Source organism: Corvus hawaiiensis, chromosome 1 (genome assembly GCF_020740725.1).
Source record: "Corvus hawaiiensis isolate bCorHaw1 chromosome 1, bCorHaw1.pri.cur, whole genome shotgun sequence".
NCBI lineage: Eukaryota > Metazoa > Chordata > Aves > Passeriformes > Corvidae > Corvus > Corvus hawaiiensis.
This window is the reverse complement of record NC_063213.1, coordinates 94,855,292-94,872,927: the sequence shown is the minus strand read 5'-3', so window position 1 is coordinate 94,872,927 and position 17,636 is coordinate 94,855,292. Positions and strand designations below refer to the sequence as shown.

The window sequence follows — 17,636 nt, the reverse complement described above, 5'->3', positions numbered from 1 at the left end:
CTGTCATTCTCTGAAGTTCTTAGTCCTTGCAGGAGAAATGTCAAAGTTCTTCCCGAGAACTGGCGGTACCAGAAGAAATTCAAAGTGGTGACGCTCTCCTCAGTGGTGGACTGGCAAGGCAGAACCACTCGCTGCCCAACTTTGACTAGCACCTCAGAGAAGAATTGCTTCAGGGGGTCACCTCCAACAAGACCTGCAACACAGGCACAAAGGTTTCTGCAGAGAAGTTTGCTTCCTTCTCTCACTTGCTCTCTGTTTAAGACTTCCCCAATCTTTGCTGTCTTTCCAAAGAAATGGAAAGTTCAGATATCTACATCCATCCCCCTTCTATATTTCTCCCTGACCTCATCGTCTTGTCAGTAGAGACCTCCAAGTAACTTATTAAAAACCATGAGAGACAATAGGAAGGACATGAATACACCCACCTGACTGGATTAGCAGGACACATGCTGGCACAGCCATTGTGAAGATCATTTTTCCCAGCTCAAGAATTCTTTTCGTTTGAGAGACTCTCAGCACAAAGCAGAACACTCTTGGTAGTACAATGAAATGGCTGCACCCTGCAGAGAGTGCAGAGCATGTGTGACATAGTCACGCCTCTGGGAGGGCTGGAATGAGGCCCTTTTGCCTTTGCTTGTCTCCACAGCAGAGAGTGGACAGTCTCAGTGGCTTCCTGTACTTTTCCCTTGGCTTCCTTCTCTGTTCATAACATTTACTGTATGAGGTAATGTCTCTACCTCGCTGCAGAGTGTGTCTGCTTTTGTCTGCTCCTTGATGGTGGGCGGGCTTCTAAAAGCACAACAGCTCCTCAGAGCGTCCTGAGAGCATTCAGGGGTCTGGGAAACACAGGTGTCATGTTCTTTTCAAACAGTTTTGGGTTTCTCTTAGTTTACCCTATGGTATTTCGGAAGCAGCTGTTCAGTGTTTCTCCACACTTGACGACTCAGGAGACAAGGGGGGAAGTTGATTGGTGGGGAAAAGTTATCTTAATGGGTGAACACAAAAGTTTCTAGAATAGGGTGATGAAGTCCTGGTTCCAATGGGTTGGCTTAGTGCTGGCTGGGGGAGAGCAAACTGAGGGGATGGTGGGGAGGGGGAATCTGCAGCCCCATCCCCAGTGCAGTTCTTTACCTGTGCAAGGCATAAGGGCAGGACTTGGGCCTTTCCAGCCACTGTTGGCACAGTGAAAAGGAGAGGGACTGAGATGGGGACGGGCACGGGGACAGGAACAGGAGGCAAAACCCTGGTGAGCAGAGAAGTGCCAAAGAGCAGCTCCTGAGCAGCACTCTCCCTCTCCAGGCTCCTGGCAAATCCTGAGTATTACTGCAACCCTAGGGTATATCACCGTGGACTGTAGGGAGGAGGAGAGAAGATCCAGCAGGCAGGAATTGTGCAGCAAGATTGATTTATTTAATTATTTTACAAACTCTTTTATAGACTTTTTTCTTCATAGTCTAATTGGACAAAGGATCAGCCACCCCTTGGGGTGATTGGCTAAAATCCTAAAACATCCATTGTCAAAATATTTTTCTACTGTACTATAAACAAGACTTTTCAAGGTTGCAGGTGTTTGGTTGTTTACAGAACTCTGCTACCTCTTCTGTGAGAGAGAAAAGTCTCTCACGGGCTTAGAAAATAGCAAGAAATTCCTTGCTAGCAGCATTTTTGTATCCACACCTGACCCTCTGCTGTTTCTCTTTTTGGTGCATACTTTGACTACAATAGAGAGAGACCTTCACTGCTGGGCATCTGATTCTGCAGCAATGTACTTTTTATCAGCCAAGGCTGCAAGGTGGGGTTGGCCCTGTAAATCAAAGAGCCTCAGCTGAAATCTGCCCAGGTGGTGAACATCCCCTGGCCAAAGCAGCCACTGTTCCTCGAGGACCCAGCGATTCCTAGAAGGTGCCCGGGCTCACTGCTCCTCAATGACTCATATGACCAGTGATTTCAGTGCAAGGGGATGATGGTGCAGATGTTTGTGACAGACTGCCCAGCCAATATGAGCACTTTGAAAGCTTCAGTGGGAAGGAGCTGGTTTGGTGCCATGCCTGTGGGAGGGCAATAAGGTACTCAGGTTTCTGCCTTTGGACACAAGGACAATGTCCTGCACCTGGGGAGGAACAACCCCATGCACCAGTATGTGCTGGGAACTGCCCAGCTGCTAAGCAGATTTGCAGAAAAGAGCCTGGGGGCTCCTACTGGATACCATGCTGACAATGAGCCAGTAATGCTCCCTTGCCTCAAAGAAGGAACTCATAAGGCAAACCCTATCCTTATTTACTCTCTAGCACGTGGGACAACAGCTGTGTCTTGTGCTGGTGAGGAACAGAGATGTGCCTTCCAGCTGTGGGGATGCACTCCAAATACTTTCACATTGAATTAAGCTAAGAATCCAAAATGATATGAAGACATCATTGTTGGGGCCTGAAATGAGCAGGAAAACTGATCTTTGCAGGTGCAGGATAGAGACAGCTGAAGATACACAAGGTTTCATTTCAGTGCGTCTGCTGTGGGCAGATCTCTGCCAGGTTTGACCTGTTGCTGCTCAGCTGCACTGAGTCTCCTTCTGGGCCTGGCTGCTTTGTGGAACCTGTGGGCAGAGGAATAGATGGAGTCCCTGCTGTGAGCAGCATGTTCCCGTGTCAGGAGGGACACACACAAACACACACATGCTCGTGTGCCCTGACTCATGTCACTCATGCAAAAATCTGCACCCAAAACCACTTGCAGAAATCTAGCATGCAAAGAAGTCCAGGCAAGAGAACACATGCAGAAACATGGCAAACTGTGCACTCAGCTGGGGATGCCCTGGGGTAACCCCATCAGGGATTCTGGAACATTCTGGACAAGGGCAAGGCCCCAAATGGGCTAACTGTGTTGTTTGAAGACTGCACAGAGGGGAAGCAAATTGGGAGCTTTAAAGAAAACTTTGTATTCGAGGAGTCAGTGATCATGGGCAAGACACGTCTGCTCTCTTAGGCCTTGCACTGAATATTTGGGAAGCCCCTACAGTGCCCTGTGCCAGCCTGTGGGTGGGTGTCATGGCAGAAAACCTTTCAGCATGTAAGGAGAAAATGTATGATTTTTTGTTTGTTTGTTTGGGGTTTTTTTGTTACACCAAATAAAAGGCACCATGGTGTGGGAGGGAAGCAGAAGCTCTTTCTGGTTGGGGTCTTTCTGGTTGGTTGTCTTTGGAAAATCCACCAGGGTCTGTATAATGCTGTATGAATGCAGGATTCCTAGCATCTGAAAGGAAGCAAGGTTTAATTCCTAGCTATCTCCTGGTTTTAGTCTGTATTACTAAATTTAATATTACTAATTTTACTAATACAACCTCTTTATTATGACATATGATCAGGGAGGGACCCTGCACCCCTTCTTCTGCCATGCCACCTCCCTGATGCAGAAGAGGAAAACACAAAACAGGCCAGCAGAATTTTACTGATAGAATGTTAGGTGGGATATGGTCAAACCCAGGAACCGGCCACTTCTTGCCAACAAGATCCCAAAGGAGTGACCAAGACTGACATAATTTGCCTTTTCTGGACTCTTCCAGTGTGTGATCTGAGTCCTCTGCCCACACTGATGTGTTTGACCCAGAAATGCTTGGGCCTCTCATCCTATCACATGAAAAAAAGTCTTCATGCAGGAAGCCAAATCCCAGCCCATGGATTCAGCTGGGATGTTTTGCATTCAAGATGAGTTTGTCAGAAAAAGATCACCTCTACAAGGGATGCCTCTGTCAGCCTGGGACAGTAAAAGTCCATGCTAAAAACCAGCCCAGTTCTTTGCTCTCTCATCCCCTTCTCTTGCTTCATTCTCCTTGGGATTCAGGTGAGTCTGAAACCCTTTCTCCTCTGCTTTCTCTAAAAGGAGGTCTCAACTCAAAGCTGTCTCAGCTGAGACTGGCTTTTTCCTATGACAGCTCATGGGGCTTCTTGTCATGGGAAGGGCAGAAGGTTAGACATGGAGGGAGGCTGGGACTGTGATCAGGTGGCATCTGGACTTGGGGCTGGGCAGTGGCTGCATAGTAGCTGGTGGCTTTCTTTGAGCCCTGGCAGGATGAGGCCAATAAGCCCTCATACATCTCTGCAGAGCCTCCACCTCCTGGCCCCATGCTTTTCTTCCTCCCTGCCCTCTCTTCAGCTGCCCCTCATGCCTTAAGACATGTCCTGCACAGAGAAGTGCCAGCCCTGCCATCCTTGCCAGCCCTGTGGCCCCTGCCCGCTGGCCAACAGCTGCAATGAGTGCTGTGTCAGGCAGTGCCAGAGCTCCACCGTGGCCATCCAGCCCTCCCCAGTGGTGGTGACCCTGCCCGGGCCCATCCTCAGCTCCTTCCCACAGAACACCGTGGTGGGATCCTCCACCTCCGCTGCTGTTGGCAGCATCCTCAGCTCTGGCGGAGTGCCCATCAACTCTGGGGGCTCTGATATCTCCTGCATAACCAACCACTATGGTGGCAGAAGGTGTCCTCCATGCTAAAGCCACTGGTGCAGCCCTCACAAGGACCCCCAGGAATCCAGAAGCTGATGCTGGACTGAGGACAGAGCTCCTGGCCATTGAATTCAGAGGTGCTGAGCATCCAGTGCTGCCCTTCCAAAGGAGGGCAGGTGGGGTTCTCTGAAACCATGGCCAGTGTTTGACTTCCCTGTCTTACTCTCTCTTCCACCTCTTTCTTGTCTTTTGTATTTTTGTGCTGAAGGAACCCCAAAGCCAGAGTTACCAAGCCCAGCCAGGGAAGGGGAACAGAACCGATCCTTCACTCTCTTACTTGGAAGTCTCTGACCATGGGCTTTGGACAGTTCAGACAGCTACTGGAGCCACACAGAGTTCCTTGGGGACCTGCTGAGGGGCACAGCCTCTTCCCACACACCTCAGACCTCCAGCCCCTTAGGGCAATTTAGCAAACTTGATGCCCAACCACTCATCAAGCAGGAACCTCACAGCCTTTGAGGCTGGGTGTTAGCATGTTCAGTCCAGCTTTTATCCTGTCTCCTGGGGTCAACTCCAGCGATTCTGAGTTCTGTAAAATAATTTCATGGTCTCAACACTGAGCCACTGTGAGGAGCACTTGAAGATGCCCATGACCACTACATTCCCTTCTTTTATGGGTGGGGAGCTTGAACTCCTGTTGATGTTGGTGCCGGTTCTGGTGCTGGTGCCGGTATTGGTGTCAATGCCGGTTCTGGTGTCGGTGTTGGTTCCGCTGCTGGTGTCGGTGTCACTGCCACTATCAGTGTCAGTGCTGCTGTCGGTGCCGGTGTTGGTGTCGGTGCCAGTGTCAATGCCAGTGTCAATGTCGGTGTCGGTTTCAGTGCCAGTGTCTGTGTCAGTGTTGGTGTCTCTGTTGGTGCCGGTGACAGTGCTGGTGTCAGTGTCAATGCCGGTGCCAGTGTCAATGCCGATGTCGGTACCGGTGCTGGTGTCAATGCTGGTGCCGGTGCCGGTGTCGGTGTCAATGTTGGTGTCAATGTCGGTGTATCTGTCGGTTCCTCTGTCGGTGTCAATGCTGGTGTCGGAGTCTCTGTTGGTGTCAATGCCGGTGCCGGTGTCTCTGTCGGTATCAATGTTGGTACCGGTGTCGGTGTCTCTGTCGGTGTCGGTGTCAATGCCGGTGTCGGTGTCTCTGTCGGTGTCAATGCCGGTGCCGGTGTCTCTGTCGGTGTCAATGCCGGTGACGGTGTCTCTGTCGGTGTCTCTGTCGGTATCAATGTTGGTACCGGTGTCGGTGTCTCTGTCGGTGTCGGTGTCAATGCCGGTGTCGGTGTCTCTGTCGATGTCAATGCCGGTGCCGGTGTCTCTGTCGGTGTCGGTGTCTCTGTCGGTGTCTATGTCGGTGTCGGTGTCAATGCCGGTGTCCGTGTCTCTGTCGGTGTCAATGTCGGTGTCGGTGTCTCTGTCGGTGTCGGTGTCTCTGTCGGTGTCAATGCTGGTGTTGGTATCTCTGTCGGTGTCTCTGTCGGTGTCTCTGTCGGTGTCAATGCCGTGCCGGTGTCTCTGTCGGTGTCAATGCCGGTGTCGGTGTCTCTGTCGGTGTCAGTGCCGGTGCCGGTGTCTCTGTCGGTGTCAGAGCCGGTGTCTCTGTGGGTGTCTCTGTGGGTGTCTCTGTCGGTGTCAATGCCGGTGCCGGTGTCTCTGTCGGTGCCCGTGCCGGTGTCTCTGTCGGTGTCTCTGTGGGTGTCTCTGTCGGTGTCTCTGTCGGTGTCTCTGTCGGTGTCAATGCCGGTGTCGGTGTCTCTGTCGGTGTCAGTGCCGGTGCCGGTGTCGGTGTCTCTGTCGGTGTCAATGCTGGTGTCGGTATCTCTGTCGGTATCTCTGTCGGTGTCTCTGTCGGTGTCAATGCCGTGCCGGTGTCTCTGTCGGTGTCTCTGTCGGTGTCTCTGTCGGTGTCTCTGTCGGTGTCAGTGCCGGTGCCGGTGTCTCTGTCGGTGTCAGAGCCGGTGTCTCTGTGGGTGTCTCTGTGGGTGTCTCTGTCGGTGTCAATGCCGGTGCCGGTGTCGGTGTCTCTGTCGGTGCCGGTGCCGGTGTCTCTGTCGGTGTCTCTGTGGGTGTCTCTGTCGGTGTCTCTGTCGGTGTCAATGCCGGTGTCGGTGTTTCTGTCGGTGTCAGTGCCGGTGCTGGTGTCGGTGTCGGTGCCTCTGTCGGTGCATCTGTCGGTGTCTCTGTCAATGCCGGTGTCGGTGTCTCTGTCGGTGTCAGTGCCGGTGCCGGTGTCGGTGTCTCTGTCGGTGTCAATGCCGGTGTCTCTGTCGGTGTCTCTGTCGGTGTCTCTGTCGGTGTCTCTGTCGGTGTCAGTGCCGGTGCCGGTGTCGGTGTCTCTGTCGGTGTCAATGCCGGTGTCGGTGTCTCTGTCGGTGTCTCTGTTGGTGTCTCTGTCGGTGTCAGTGCCGGTGTCGGTGTCTCTGTCGGTGCCGGTGCCGGTGCCGGTGTCTCTGTCGGTGTCAGTGCCGGTGCTGGTGTCGGTGTCTCTGTCGGTGTCAGTGCCGGTGCTGGTGTCGGTGTCTCTGTCGGTGTCAGTGCCGGTGTCGGTGCCGGTGTCTCTGTCGGTGTCAGTGCCGGTGCCGGTGCCGGTGTCTCTGTCGGTGTCAGTGCCGGTGCTGGTGTCGGTGTCTCTGTCGGTGTCAGTGCCGGTGTCGGTGTCTCTGTCGGTGCCGGTGCCGGTGTCGGTGTCGGAAGCGCCCCGGCAGCCCGGCACGAGCGGGGCGAGGCGGCCCCGGCGGCCGAGCGGCAGCGCCCCCTGCTGGCCGCGGGCGGCGCTGCGGCCCCGGCCCCGCCCGGCCCCGCCCGCGGCGGTTCGTGCCCGGCCGCAGCCCCGGCTCCTCTGCCCGTGTCCCCCAGCGCGCAGTAATACACGGCCGCGTCCCCGCGCCGGGGCCGCCGGAGCCACAGCGCGCTGCTCCGGCGATCTGCCGACACCCACAGACGACCCGCAATGTCCGGCAGCTCTTTGGACTCCTTCACAGTGACCGCGAGGCGTTCGGGTCCTCGGCCCGGGAGATGACGGTACCACTGGATCCAGTCGGTCTTCTGGATTTTGGGATGTGAGCAGCTGATGTTGATGCCGGTGCCCTCGGTGGTCTCCAGCCGTGGCTCCTGTTGGACCTGGGCTCTGGCTGCAGCCACTGCCAAGGAGAAAAGAAGAATCACTTTTCTTAAACAGAAAATGTGGTTCAGGGGGAGATGGGCGAGGAGGACAGATCAGAGCTAACTGGGGTATGTTTTGAGAATAAAGGATGGAGAGATTATTTCTCGGAGAGTGTTTGGGTGAGGACGAGAACGTATGAGGGATGTTTTGAAGGAAAATCAGAACGAAATGACAAAAGCAGACTGGCTGAGAGGTATACATGGATGGATGGATGGATGGATGGATGGATGGATAAAGACATGGAGAAAAAAGGCAAAGTGGGAAGCAATTACTTCACTGAGGGAAGAAAGCATGACAGCGGAGGAGGAGACAGAGGGTAAATAAGAAAGGAAAAGGATCAGGAGGGTAAGAGATGACTTTTGGGCTGGGGACGGTCTCACACAGCCCGCCGACCCGGACGCCCCGACACCACCATCCACACACACCGAGCAGCAGCGCGGCCAGCGCTGCCAGCCCCGCGCTCCGACACCGCCGCATCCCGCTGCTCCGCTGCCCGAGCATCCCTGTCCTGTCCTGTCCTGTCCTGTCCTGTCCTGTCCTGTCCTGTCCTGTCCTGTCCTGTCCTGTCCTGTCCTCTCCTCTCCTCTCCTCTCCTCTCCTCTCCTCTCCTCTCCGCCTCCAGCTCCGCCCCGGCCGGGCTCAGACCCCGCCTCTCACAGCACCACCACAATGAGCGACACAAGGACGTTTGCCATTGCCAGGGACAAGAGACAGCTGCGTCCCATCCCACACAGCACCGACACTGCATCGGAAGCAGATCCGCTCCGCCACTGGCAGCCCACGGGCGGCAGGATTGCCGAGCCTCTCGCCGTGCCCCCAAGGCACAGCTCCTCCTTTTGCCCTCCGCAGCGCTGCTGAGAGCGGCTGTGTCCCGGCTGGGTCGGAGGGCACGGGGGCTGCCAGCCGTGCTGAAGCCGCGCCCGTGCTGTTTGTCCCGAGTTCAACTGATCCTCCGAGCTGGAGTGAAACCGTCCTTGGTGAGCCTGAAATCAGCATCAGCGGAGCGTGAGCTTTGGAGGGGCAGGAGAGGGAGGGCTCAGGAGACAGGGGCTGCAGTTCAGTGCCTCTTCCCTTGAGACATCTGTAGCGGGCAGCTGCCGTCCCCACTCAGCTGCACTCAGGCTCCTTCTGACCCTGGCAAGCTGCTCTCTGTGCTGCTCAGGGCCAGAGCAGTGCTCGGTATCCCTGGCCCAGTCAGGAAATTCCCTCGCGGTGAGGGACACACATGCACAGACACGGCTTCGTGCACAGCAGTGTGGAGCCCCACACAAATCTGTGCTTCACGTGTGTCCATGCAAACGGGGCTGCTCCAAGAGCACACGAGGCAGGGACACAGAACCAGCCCTGGGCTCTGCTGAGGACGTGTGGGGCCAAAGCAGCAGGGCTGGAGTGTGGAACGACAAGGTCCCAGGGGAGCACAAGGGCAATTTTTCTTTACTTAGAGACTGCACAGGGTGGAAATGAGTCAAAATAGTCCAGAATATTTTCCCGAGGGAAGTGCTAGCATGGATGGGGTGAAAACCATCAGGCCATTGTACAGACGTGGGGAGGTCCCGTCTGGTGAGCATCGGGGCGACCTCAGGGTCCCTTGCCCCAAGCTCACCCTCACACAGACACATCCCCTCCCTCCCTCCCTCCCTCCCCTGGGTTGTTGCACAGCCGAGGAAGTTCCCTGCACCAGGGTGTCTTGCACAGCACAGAGGTACAAGGCACTGTCAGAGACCTCCACTTCCTCCACCTGCAGGACACTGTATTTCCCCGTGGTGTTCAGGTGCGTGGTGATACGGCCGCTGTGCTTGGCGCCAGGTCCTGTGTGATAGGAGACCAGCTGTGGGGCTTGGCCTTTCTGCACCTGGTACCAGAGCAATGCCCTAAAATTACTGATCTGGTATGTGCAAGTGGTCTGGAAGGGATGTCTCTGCTTCACTATGACTTGTCCATCTTCCTGGGTGACCATGATCTGCCCCGTGGTGCCTGGAAGAAAGTGAAGGTCAACAGTTCCACAGGGAAGGACTGTGGGTAGCAAATCAAAATGGGATGCAAAACCCTGGTTGAAGAAAGCTTTCTGCCTTGTAGAAGAGTCCTGAGAGATTTTGGGCAGGAGTTGGGAGCTCTTTTTGCACTGCATGACCCAAAGGAGAGCTGTGTTGTGTCTGTCTCCTGCTCCGACTGCTCAGATGATCAGGGAACAGCCTGTCCTGCCTGAACTTTGTGTGCTGGAAGCCGCCCCCCTCCAGCAGTCTGAGGAGCCCATCGAGGTGCAGCAAAAGGATTCATCCTGCTTCGCCATTCCTGTCACCTCTGAGGGCTCCTAGATCCCTGAGTACACACAATGCTGAGCTTGGAAAGAGGGAGCCCTGGTTGTGGTGCCAGCCCAAAGAACACTGGAAGCCACGGCAGAGCTGGCTCAGCCTGGAGGCAGAATGGGACACCCTGTTATTGTAATGAAATGGGAACTTTGAGGTACCTGGGGCAGGTTTGACAGAATCTCAGAATTTGCATTAAAACAGGAGCAATATACAACTGCAGAGACAGCTGAGATTTCCTGTGGTGACTGCAGGAGGATCAGAAGAGAGGCAGAGGAGGTGGATTGAAGGCAAGAGAAAAGACAGTGAAGGACTCTGAGGTTTCTCTTCTCTCCCTTCCCTTTTCCTTTACAAATCTAAGAGCTTCTTGAGAAAACACTTCCAAAAACACAAACAGAAGCAGAGATTTCGCAGCCCTTTCCCTCTATTCACTGATATTTCCCCACACAATCCTGGTAAGGCTGTTGAGGCTTTCCTGGGGGGAAGAAGCAGGGTGCCTTAGGGAAAAGCCAGGACTTACCCAGGAGCTGGCCCAGGAAGACCGTGAGGATGAGATAGGCGAGGTGCATGCCGAGACCAAGCTGCGTGTTTGCTGAGTGAGGGAGAGTCAGAAACCACCTGCCAGCCCCGAGATAACAGAGCTGCCGGAAACCACTCTCTGGGGGCAGCAAAGGAAGGAGCGGAGGCGGGGCAGAGAAATGACCTGTCCTTCCAGTGCCTGAAATGCTCCTTCTGCGTGTCTCCCTCCTCCAGCAGCTGCCCCCGTGCCTCCCTCAGCCACCGGCATTCTGACCATTCCGTGCCTCTGGGGCCTCAGTCATGGGAAGGGGCTGTTCCCGCTCAGCTCGCAGTGGAGTCCTCACCTCCCCAGCTGGAATCACCAGCTCTGCTGCACACCCAGTGCTGGGCATCTGGGAGGTCAAGGGCTTCTTCCCCAGTGAGCTTTCTCATCTTCCCGTGGTGTCCTCAGCTCTGTGGGGTCATTGCTATTTCCTCTGGGAACATCAGATTCCTCTCTCTCTGTTGCTTCTCCCCTGCCCTTCTTCATCATGCCTGGTACAAATGCCTCTGTCCCAGCTCCCTTCCTCCTACCCCCTTTTCTGAGTCAACTCCAGAGTGATCCCATACTGGTCATTTTGGTTTCGTCTAAAACGGGTTTGTCACAAAAACCCCTCTAGAATGACGTGAATAATAAATAATACAGGTAATGATACTGGTTATATTAGGAACATTCTCATGCAACTGTTGCACCTCCCCATGGTTTAGAAGGGGTTTCTAGAGAAGTGGAGGGTCCTGAGGCTGTCACAGATTTTCCAGCTGAAAGAGCAGGATCAAGCTTACCCTGTTATGGGCTCCTTTGATGCTTGTGCCTTCTTAAGCTTCAGAACAGAGATAAGACAATAAGACACGTACAGGGAGATGAGGATTCTGCACTTGTGCTGAGAAGAGATACCAGGGCCACATCACTGCAGTCTGTCCTTTCCTAGGCCTTGTGTGTCCTCTCTCATCATGGCTCCACAACCTCACAAGCTTTCCTTGCTGACAGCTCCCTCATCCCACAAGACCCGCTCAAACCTCCATTGTTGTCATGTTCCTCTGTAGCAGTGAAAGCTTCTCTGGACTCAGGCCGAAAGGGAAGTCAGATTTCAGGGGCTGAATTAAAACCTTTGGATAAGCTGAGATACATGAAGTCACACCAAAGTGAAATAGAAATATAGATCTTTAACTTTTAGTAGAAATATATGCTAAGTGCCTTAAACATTGAAAAGCTGCAGCAGAGACCTTAAACTTAGTTTTTACTACAGCAGTGTTGCCTATTCACAGAATTTCTTTACTTTAGACAAAATATAGATAGAACTATGTGCTTCATATTTTTTAGATAGAGTGTTCACATAAACAATAAGAGCTGATAGAAACTGTAAATGCAAATCTGTGTAATACCTATGTAACACTTGTGTAAGATTCACGACTGCTAGAATTAGACCGGGATAGGTTAAGAAAAGAAAAACTAGACTAATGTGTTAGTCTTATTGGTCAGTTAACAAACATAATCCACACTTCTGTAAGAAAAAATTTATAGAGAAACTAGAACTAGAAGAAGAAGCTGTTTTCTGCCTGCTGTTTGCTGTTGTTGCTTGGCTTTATCATGTAACCCCCTTGAACTCTGCCTTCAAGAAAGCTATGAGACTATGAAATAAAGAACTTAGCACAACAGCAGACTCCTCTGCTCTTCTACCCTGGTTCGAGAAGGAAGGGTATCCCATGAGAAGCCCAACATTCCTCTTGTCACTTCTTGTCACTGACAAAGCTCAGCCTGAGCCACTTCACAGCAGTTTCCTAATGACCCATCAATTAGAACCTGATGAGCTCCCTCCTTCTCTCCCTTATCACCTACTGCCACATTGGTGTCATTGTGTGCTTTGTCACTTTCCCTTTTCCTTGTTCTTCCCTTGGCAAGGGAAATGGACGTGATGTGAGCCTTAGAGAACCAGACACCCTGGCCTTGCACATGCCCTGACAGTGGCCTCTGCTGAACTTGCTCAAGTGAGGCAGTTCCTGATCATGCTGAACGGCTCCTGTCCCCAAAGCAAATGGGGTCTCTAGAGCAAGTCTCTGCAGGGAAACCTCATGTGCAGCTCGGTCTTTCAGGTGTCTCCCTGCAACGCTTGCAGCATTGCTAAATCCTGGCATCTGCTTTGCAGGCTGCCTGAGAAGTGACAAACGTGAAGGAAAAGGGACCAATCCGTTTCAGGTGGAAGGTGGGTGTGACAGAGCCCTCCGATGATGTGAAATGCTCCTCTAATCCAACACATTCCTTGTTTTCCCTCCGAGATGTTCTACTATTTCAGGACGATGCTGAATGCTCATCCAAGGGTGTTTGGGGGAAGCCGAGGATGAGAAGAAAATGTAGAGAAGCGAATTCCAGCCCCAGGTGGGATTCAAAGTACACCCTCCTCACACATCTAGATGGGAAAGTGGCTTCTCATCCACGTTCCAGTACGAGGCAGAGACTTTTCCCCAGGGACAGAGATGGAGATTTCCCTGTCACCTCAGCAAGACTCCCTGCAAACATCTCTCCCGCTGGGACCTACTGAGGTGACGGCACTCCATTTATGAGACCATGTGTGCCTGCCAGCGCAGCTGCTTTGTCAGCTCCCACCACAGATGCTGGCCTGAAGGAGCAGCTCTGCTTTGCAAAGCAGGCTGAGAAGAGCAATGCACGCGCCCAGAGGGCCAAAGGCCATGGCAGAGCCGCAGCCCGCAGCAGTTTCCTGCCAGGCAGAGGAGGCAGAGGGGCGGAGGGGAGGCCGGGCAGTGCGTGCCGAGTGTGTAAGCGCAGGGGGCAGGCTGTGCGAGCCGTGTGTCCGGCGGCCGTGCAGGGCTGTGTCGGGCGCGGTGTGCGCGGGGTCGCTGCGCAGGAAGGAGCTGCGGAGCCGCCTGAGGCCCGGCGGCCGAGCGGCAGCGCCCCCTGCTGGCCGCGGGCGGCGCTGCGGCCCCGGCCCCGCCCGGCCCCGCCCGCGGCGGTTCGTGCCCGGCCGCAGCCCCGGCTCCTCTGCCCGTGTCCCCCAGCGCGCAGTAATACACGGCCGCGTCCCCGCGCCGGGGCCGCCGGAGCCACAGCGCGCTGCTCCGGCGATCTGCCGACACCCACAGACCGCCCGCAATGTCCGGCAGCTCTTTGGACTCTTTGTTAGCGCTCACGAGCAGTTCAGGTCCTCGGCCCGGGAGCTGACGGTACCAGTAGATGAATTCTATCCTCTGTATCTTGGGGTGTGAGCAGCTGATGTTGATGCCGGTGTTCTCGGTGGTCTCCAGCCGTGGCTCCTGCTGGACCTGGGCTCTGCCACCAGCCACTGCCAAGAAAGGAGTAAGAAAATCCAAAGCTCAGCTACGATCGTTCAGCTTTGCTGTTTCTTTTCCCACAGAGACAATCAGGAGCAGGGGCAGTGAGACAGAGCCAGTCTTTAAAAAGATGGGGAGGAATGCACCTTTTACAGCATGGATAATGGTGCTGGTGTGGGTTGGAAATTGATGCATGGAGAAATAGAAATGTCGGCTGCATGGAGGGATGGACAGCAAGAGGGAAAATGGACAGGAGGGCTGGGTTTGCAACAGGGAATTATGATAGTCTGAATTCAGAAGAAAAAATGACTTTTGATGCACAGGGGGACGTGTGGATGTATGGAATAAAGGAGACATGCAGGAGATCAAAGTTATGGATATGAAACAATCAGAGGGAGCTATGAGAGAGGTCTCGGAGTAGAAAGAGAGGCAAGGGATGATGCTTGGAAGGAAGGGTGAGGCTGTGTGGGTGGATGGATGAAGAGTAGACAGGGAAAGGAGTTGTTACAATGAAGGGTAGAGGGCTTTCTGATCAGGGCAATAATAGCTGAGCATGCAGAGGAAGGAGAAGGGTGCATTGCAAAGCAGGCACAGACACAAGCAGGCTCATGCCAAGAGAGATGGGGACTTGGAGGGTTCGGGAAGGGGGATGAGATATGACAGAGATATGACCAAAGAAGGGGGTAGGAGACGTTGAAAGAGATAGAGCAGCCCCGCGCCGGGATCCCTGGGGAACATCCCAAACCCAGCCCCGACCCTCATTCTCCGCCGCTACCCCGCGCACCGAGCAGCAGCGCGGCCAGCGCCGCCAGCCCCGCGCCCCGACACCGCCGCATCCCGCCGCTCCGCCGCCCGAGCACCGCTGCCCCCGCCCAGCCCCGGCTCCCCTCGCCTTCCCTTTCCTTCTCTCGCCTGCCTTCCCCCTCGCTGCCAGCTCCGCCCCGGGGCTGAGCCCTGCGCCGGTGCCGCTCTGGCTCTCGCCCGGGCTCAGAGCACTCAGGGGCTCTGCACGGGCACAGCTTGGTGTCTTGGCAAATGGACTCTCCCCCTCCTCCAGCAAGGACGTCCCGGCGAGAATCAGCCTGCACAGAACCAGCTGCAGCCTGAGGCAGCAGCAGCGCCCCGGCCCAGGAGATGGAGCAGCTTCCCGGAGCTGCTTCCGAGCACAGGGGCTGGAAACATCCTGGAGATGGCAGAGAACCTCCCTTCAGCTGCAGCCCCACGACGATCACTCTGAGCTGTGTTGTGGCCAAAGGAGTTTGAGGAAAGAGGTGCACATGGGCATGTGGGCATCAGGGCCAGGGGTTATTACTTCTTCTGGACTATTGCTTAATAAAACTCCCCATATTCCATCTCATGAGCACTCCAGAGAGCAGGTCCATCTTCTCTCTTTCCTCTCAGAAAGTCGTGCTAGAAAGCAAGAACGTCAGCCTGAGACATCTGTTCTCCAAGAGAAGCAGGCCAAGCCATTGTCCTCTCCTTGCATGTCATCTTTGTCAGGCCTCTAATTGACTTGGTGGCCTTGGATGCACTTGCTTCAGGATGTCGATTTCCTTCTTGGAACAAGGATCTCCAGCATGGATGCAGTACTCCCAAGGGTTACCTTTTCTCTCAAGGGCTGAAGGGACAGGGTCACCTTCTCGGACCTGCTGACAACACTTGGACTCATACAGCTCAGGGCGCAGTTGGCCTCCCTTGCTGCAAGTGCTCATTGCTGTCTCATGTTCTGCTGGGTGTCTCCTGAAATCCCTCACTCTTTTCTGGGAGGGGTCTGTCCATGTCTTCTGAAGAAGAGCTGTGCCTGACAGTCAAGGCCTGTTCCTCTCACTGTGTGTTATCCATGGACTTCTGAGAGCTCCCCACTTTCCAGTACTCATGGTGTTCATGAAAACATTAACAGTATTACCATTAACAGGGTCTTCCTACTAACTTCTCTTACTAGGCCTGGGCTTTGCAGGAAAATAACAATTCTGAGCCTGGTAGGACAGGCACTTTTCCGCACACCTTATGCCCGAACCCATTTGTCACTAATTTGGTCATAAAGGAAACATGAGGGAGGCTCTGTTAGGTCTTGTGAAATTCTAGGTGCAAATCTCCCCTGCTCTTCCCTTCTCTGCAGTGCCCATGACCTTGTGATAAAGGGATGAGGTTGGCCCTCAGCTACTCCCAAGCTGCAGCTCAAAAGCACATCCACGAGGAAAAGAGTCAGCCCTGGCTGAGCTTGCCAGCAGAACTGCCTGGCACTGATGCCGCTGAGGTCACAGAAGGACAGCAAGAAGCCCTCAGCTGCACCAGCTGCACACTGGATCTGAGCACCACCTGCACGTTGGATCGATGCCCAGCCAGTCCCGGGGCAGTGATTGGCACCTCCTGCACCACTCCCCCCCAGCTGATACACTGAGCATGGCATCATACGGTATGGAAGATCCCTTTGGCAATGTGGATCAGGTGTCCTGGCCATGATCCCTCCTATCTTACTGTGCACCTTGTCATTGGCAGGACATGAGGCACTGGAAAGCCCTTGACTGAGGGTAAGCACTACTGAGCCAGAACTAAACCATCAGTGTGTTACAACATCATTCTCAGACTAAATCCACAACACACCTCTGTGCCACCTTCTAAGAAGATGCAGCAGGATGTTCTGCCTTGGGAGGGGTAAAGCAGCTCAACCTTTGCCCTATTTGCAAAAGTGATCAGTGATGGGTGGGGAAGGGGGGGAGTCACACTAGTTTTGGTGTTGCACAGTGCTGAGAGCAGTCTGACTCATCAATCCCAAAATTAAACATTCTGAAGGAGAATAATGTTTCCTGACACAAACTAACATTGGTGACGATGTGGCAGGCAGAGTTCCTGACAAAGGAACCAACAAGCAATAGTACTGAAAACTTCCCTAAAGCCGCTGAGCTAAGGGCTGCTGAGGTGGCGCAGCTCGACGAGCAACATCTGCCTGACTTTATGCTATAAAAACCCAGTGCCACTTTGAAAGGGCAGGGAGGTCTAACACACCTTTCTAGGAGTACGTTGGAAATACACTCCTTGAGGGGGGAGATCCCCTCCAAGTCACTTCTCAAGGCAGGGAAAATGAGATTTTCCCATGGTCATTTGTATTGTGAGTTACATCAATATCTACTTAATAGTTGTTAAGCTAACTTTGAAGTTATTGATTTGATGAATAGGGCACTATTCTGGTAGTTATAACTCTCTATACATTGTAGTAAATAATTCGGATTAAAACCTTTTATCCTAATCATTATCATCATCGATCAAACTAGTAATTCCTTTTATTCATATAAATATATTTAGGTTACCATCCTTAGACGAGTCCCTTCAAGGCAAACATGTCTGGGAACAGCACCTCGTGCAAACACCTATACCCAGAGTCAGACACACTGCTTCTCTTTGGCTGCAGGACTCCCAGCAAAACCCTCTTTGGTATAACCTCCTCACTCAAGATTAGGGTATGATGACTGACACTTGTGTGGGGATGAAAGTCCTCAAAAGGGTGAGGTGATATCTTATAAACCCAGGAATTTTCCTGCCTTATCGAATGCAGTGAAAAGGTGTTAGGGTGTCGTGAAAGACGAGGGATGTTTTGACAGGGGGCAAAGATAGGGAAAGAGAATGATGGAAGTTTTGCGACTGCAGGGGGGCGAGGGTGCCGGTGTCGGTGCCGGTTTCTCTGTCGGTGTCTCTGTCGGTGTCTCTGTCGGTGTCAATGCCGGTGTCGGTGTCTCTGTCGGTGTCGGTGTCGGTGCCGGTGCCGGTGTCGGTGTCGGAAGCGCCCCGGCAGCCCGGCACGAGCGGGGCGAGGCGGCCCCGGCGGCCGAGCGGCAGCGCCCCCT

General features: G+C 53.8%; 2 protein-coding genes and 1 long non-coding RNA gene across 4 annotated transcripts; 1 reads left to right on the top strand and 2 right to left on the bottom strand.

The window, feature by feature from the left end:
• Nucleotides 1-8,298: 8,298 nt before the first annotated feature.
• LOC125334752 lies at nucleotides 8,299-11,094 on the bottom strand. Its single transcript, XM_048321889.1, has 3 exons — nucleotides 10,472-11,094; nucleotides 9,249-9,619; nucleotides 8,299-8,628 (listed from the first exon to the last, which is right to left on the bottom strand). Exons 1-3 carry the CDS (start codon nucleotides 10,518-10,520, stop codon nucleotides 8,299-8,301), a joined length of 750 nt encoding a protein of 249 aa, XP_048177846.1. The 5' UTR covers nucleotides 10,521-11,094.
• A 1,502-nt stretch (nucleotides 11,095-12,596) lies between these two features.
• Nucleotides 12,597-14,630, bottom strand: LOC125331492. The gene is made up of 2 exons (XM_048315554.1): nucleotides 14,579-14,630; nucleotides 12,597-13,805 (listed from the first exon to the last, which is right to left on the bottom strand). The coding sequence occupies exons 1-2, from the start codon at nucleotides 14,628-14,630 to the stop codon at nucleotides 13,063-13,065; spliced, it is 795 nt and encodes a 264-aa protein (XP_048171511.1). The 3' UTR covers nucleotides 12,597-13,062.
• LOC125331602 lies at nucleotides 13,742-17,593 on the top strand. 2 transcript variants are annotated; one of them, XR_007206134.1, is made up of 4 exons: nucleotides 13,742-13,819; nucleotides 15,914-16,210; nucleotides 16,294-16,449; nucleotides 17,098-17,593. It is a non-coding gene; the product is annotated as an uncharacterized LOC125331602 (long non-coding RNA). The 2 variants fall into 2 exon arrangements; XR_007206133.1 differs by lacking the exon at nucleotides 17,098-17,593 and having other exon boundaries at nucleotides 16,294-16,557.
• Nucleotides 17,594-17,636: the final 43 nt, after the last annotated feature.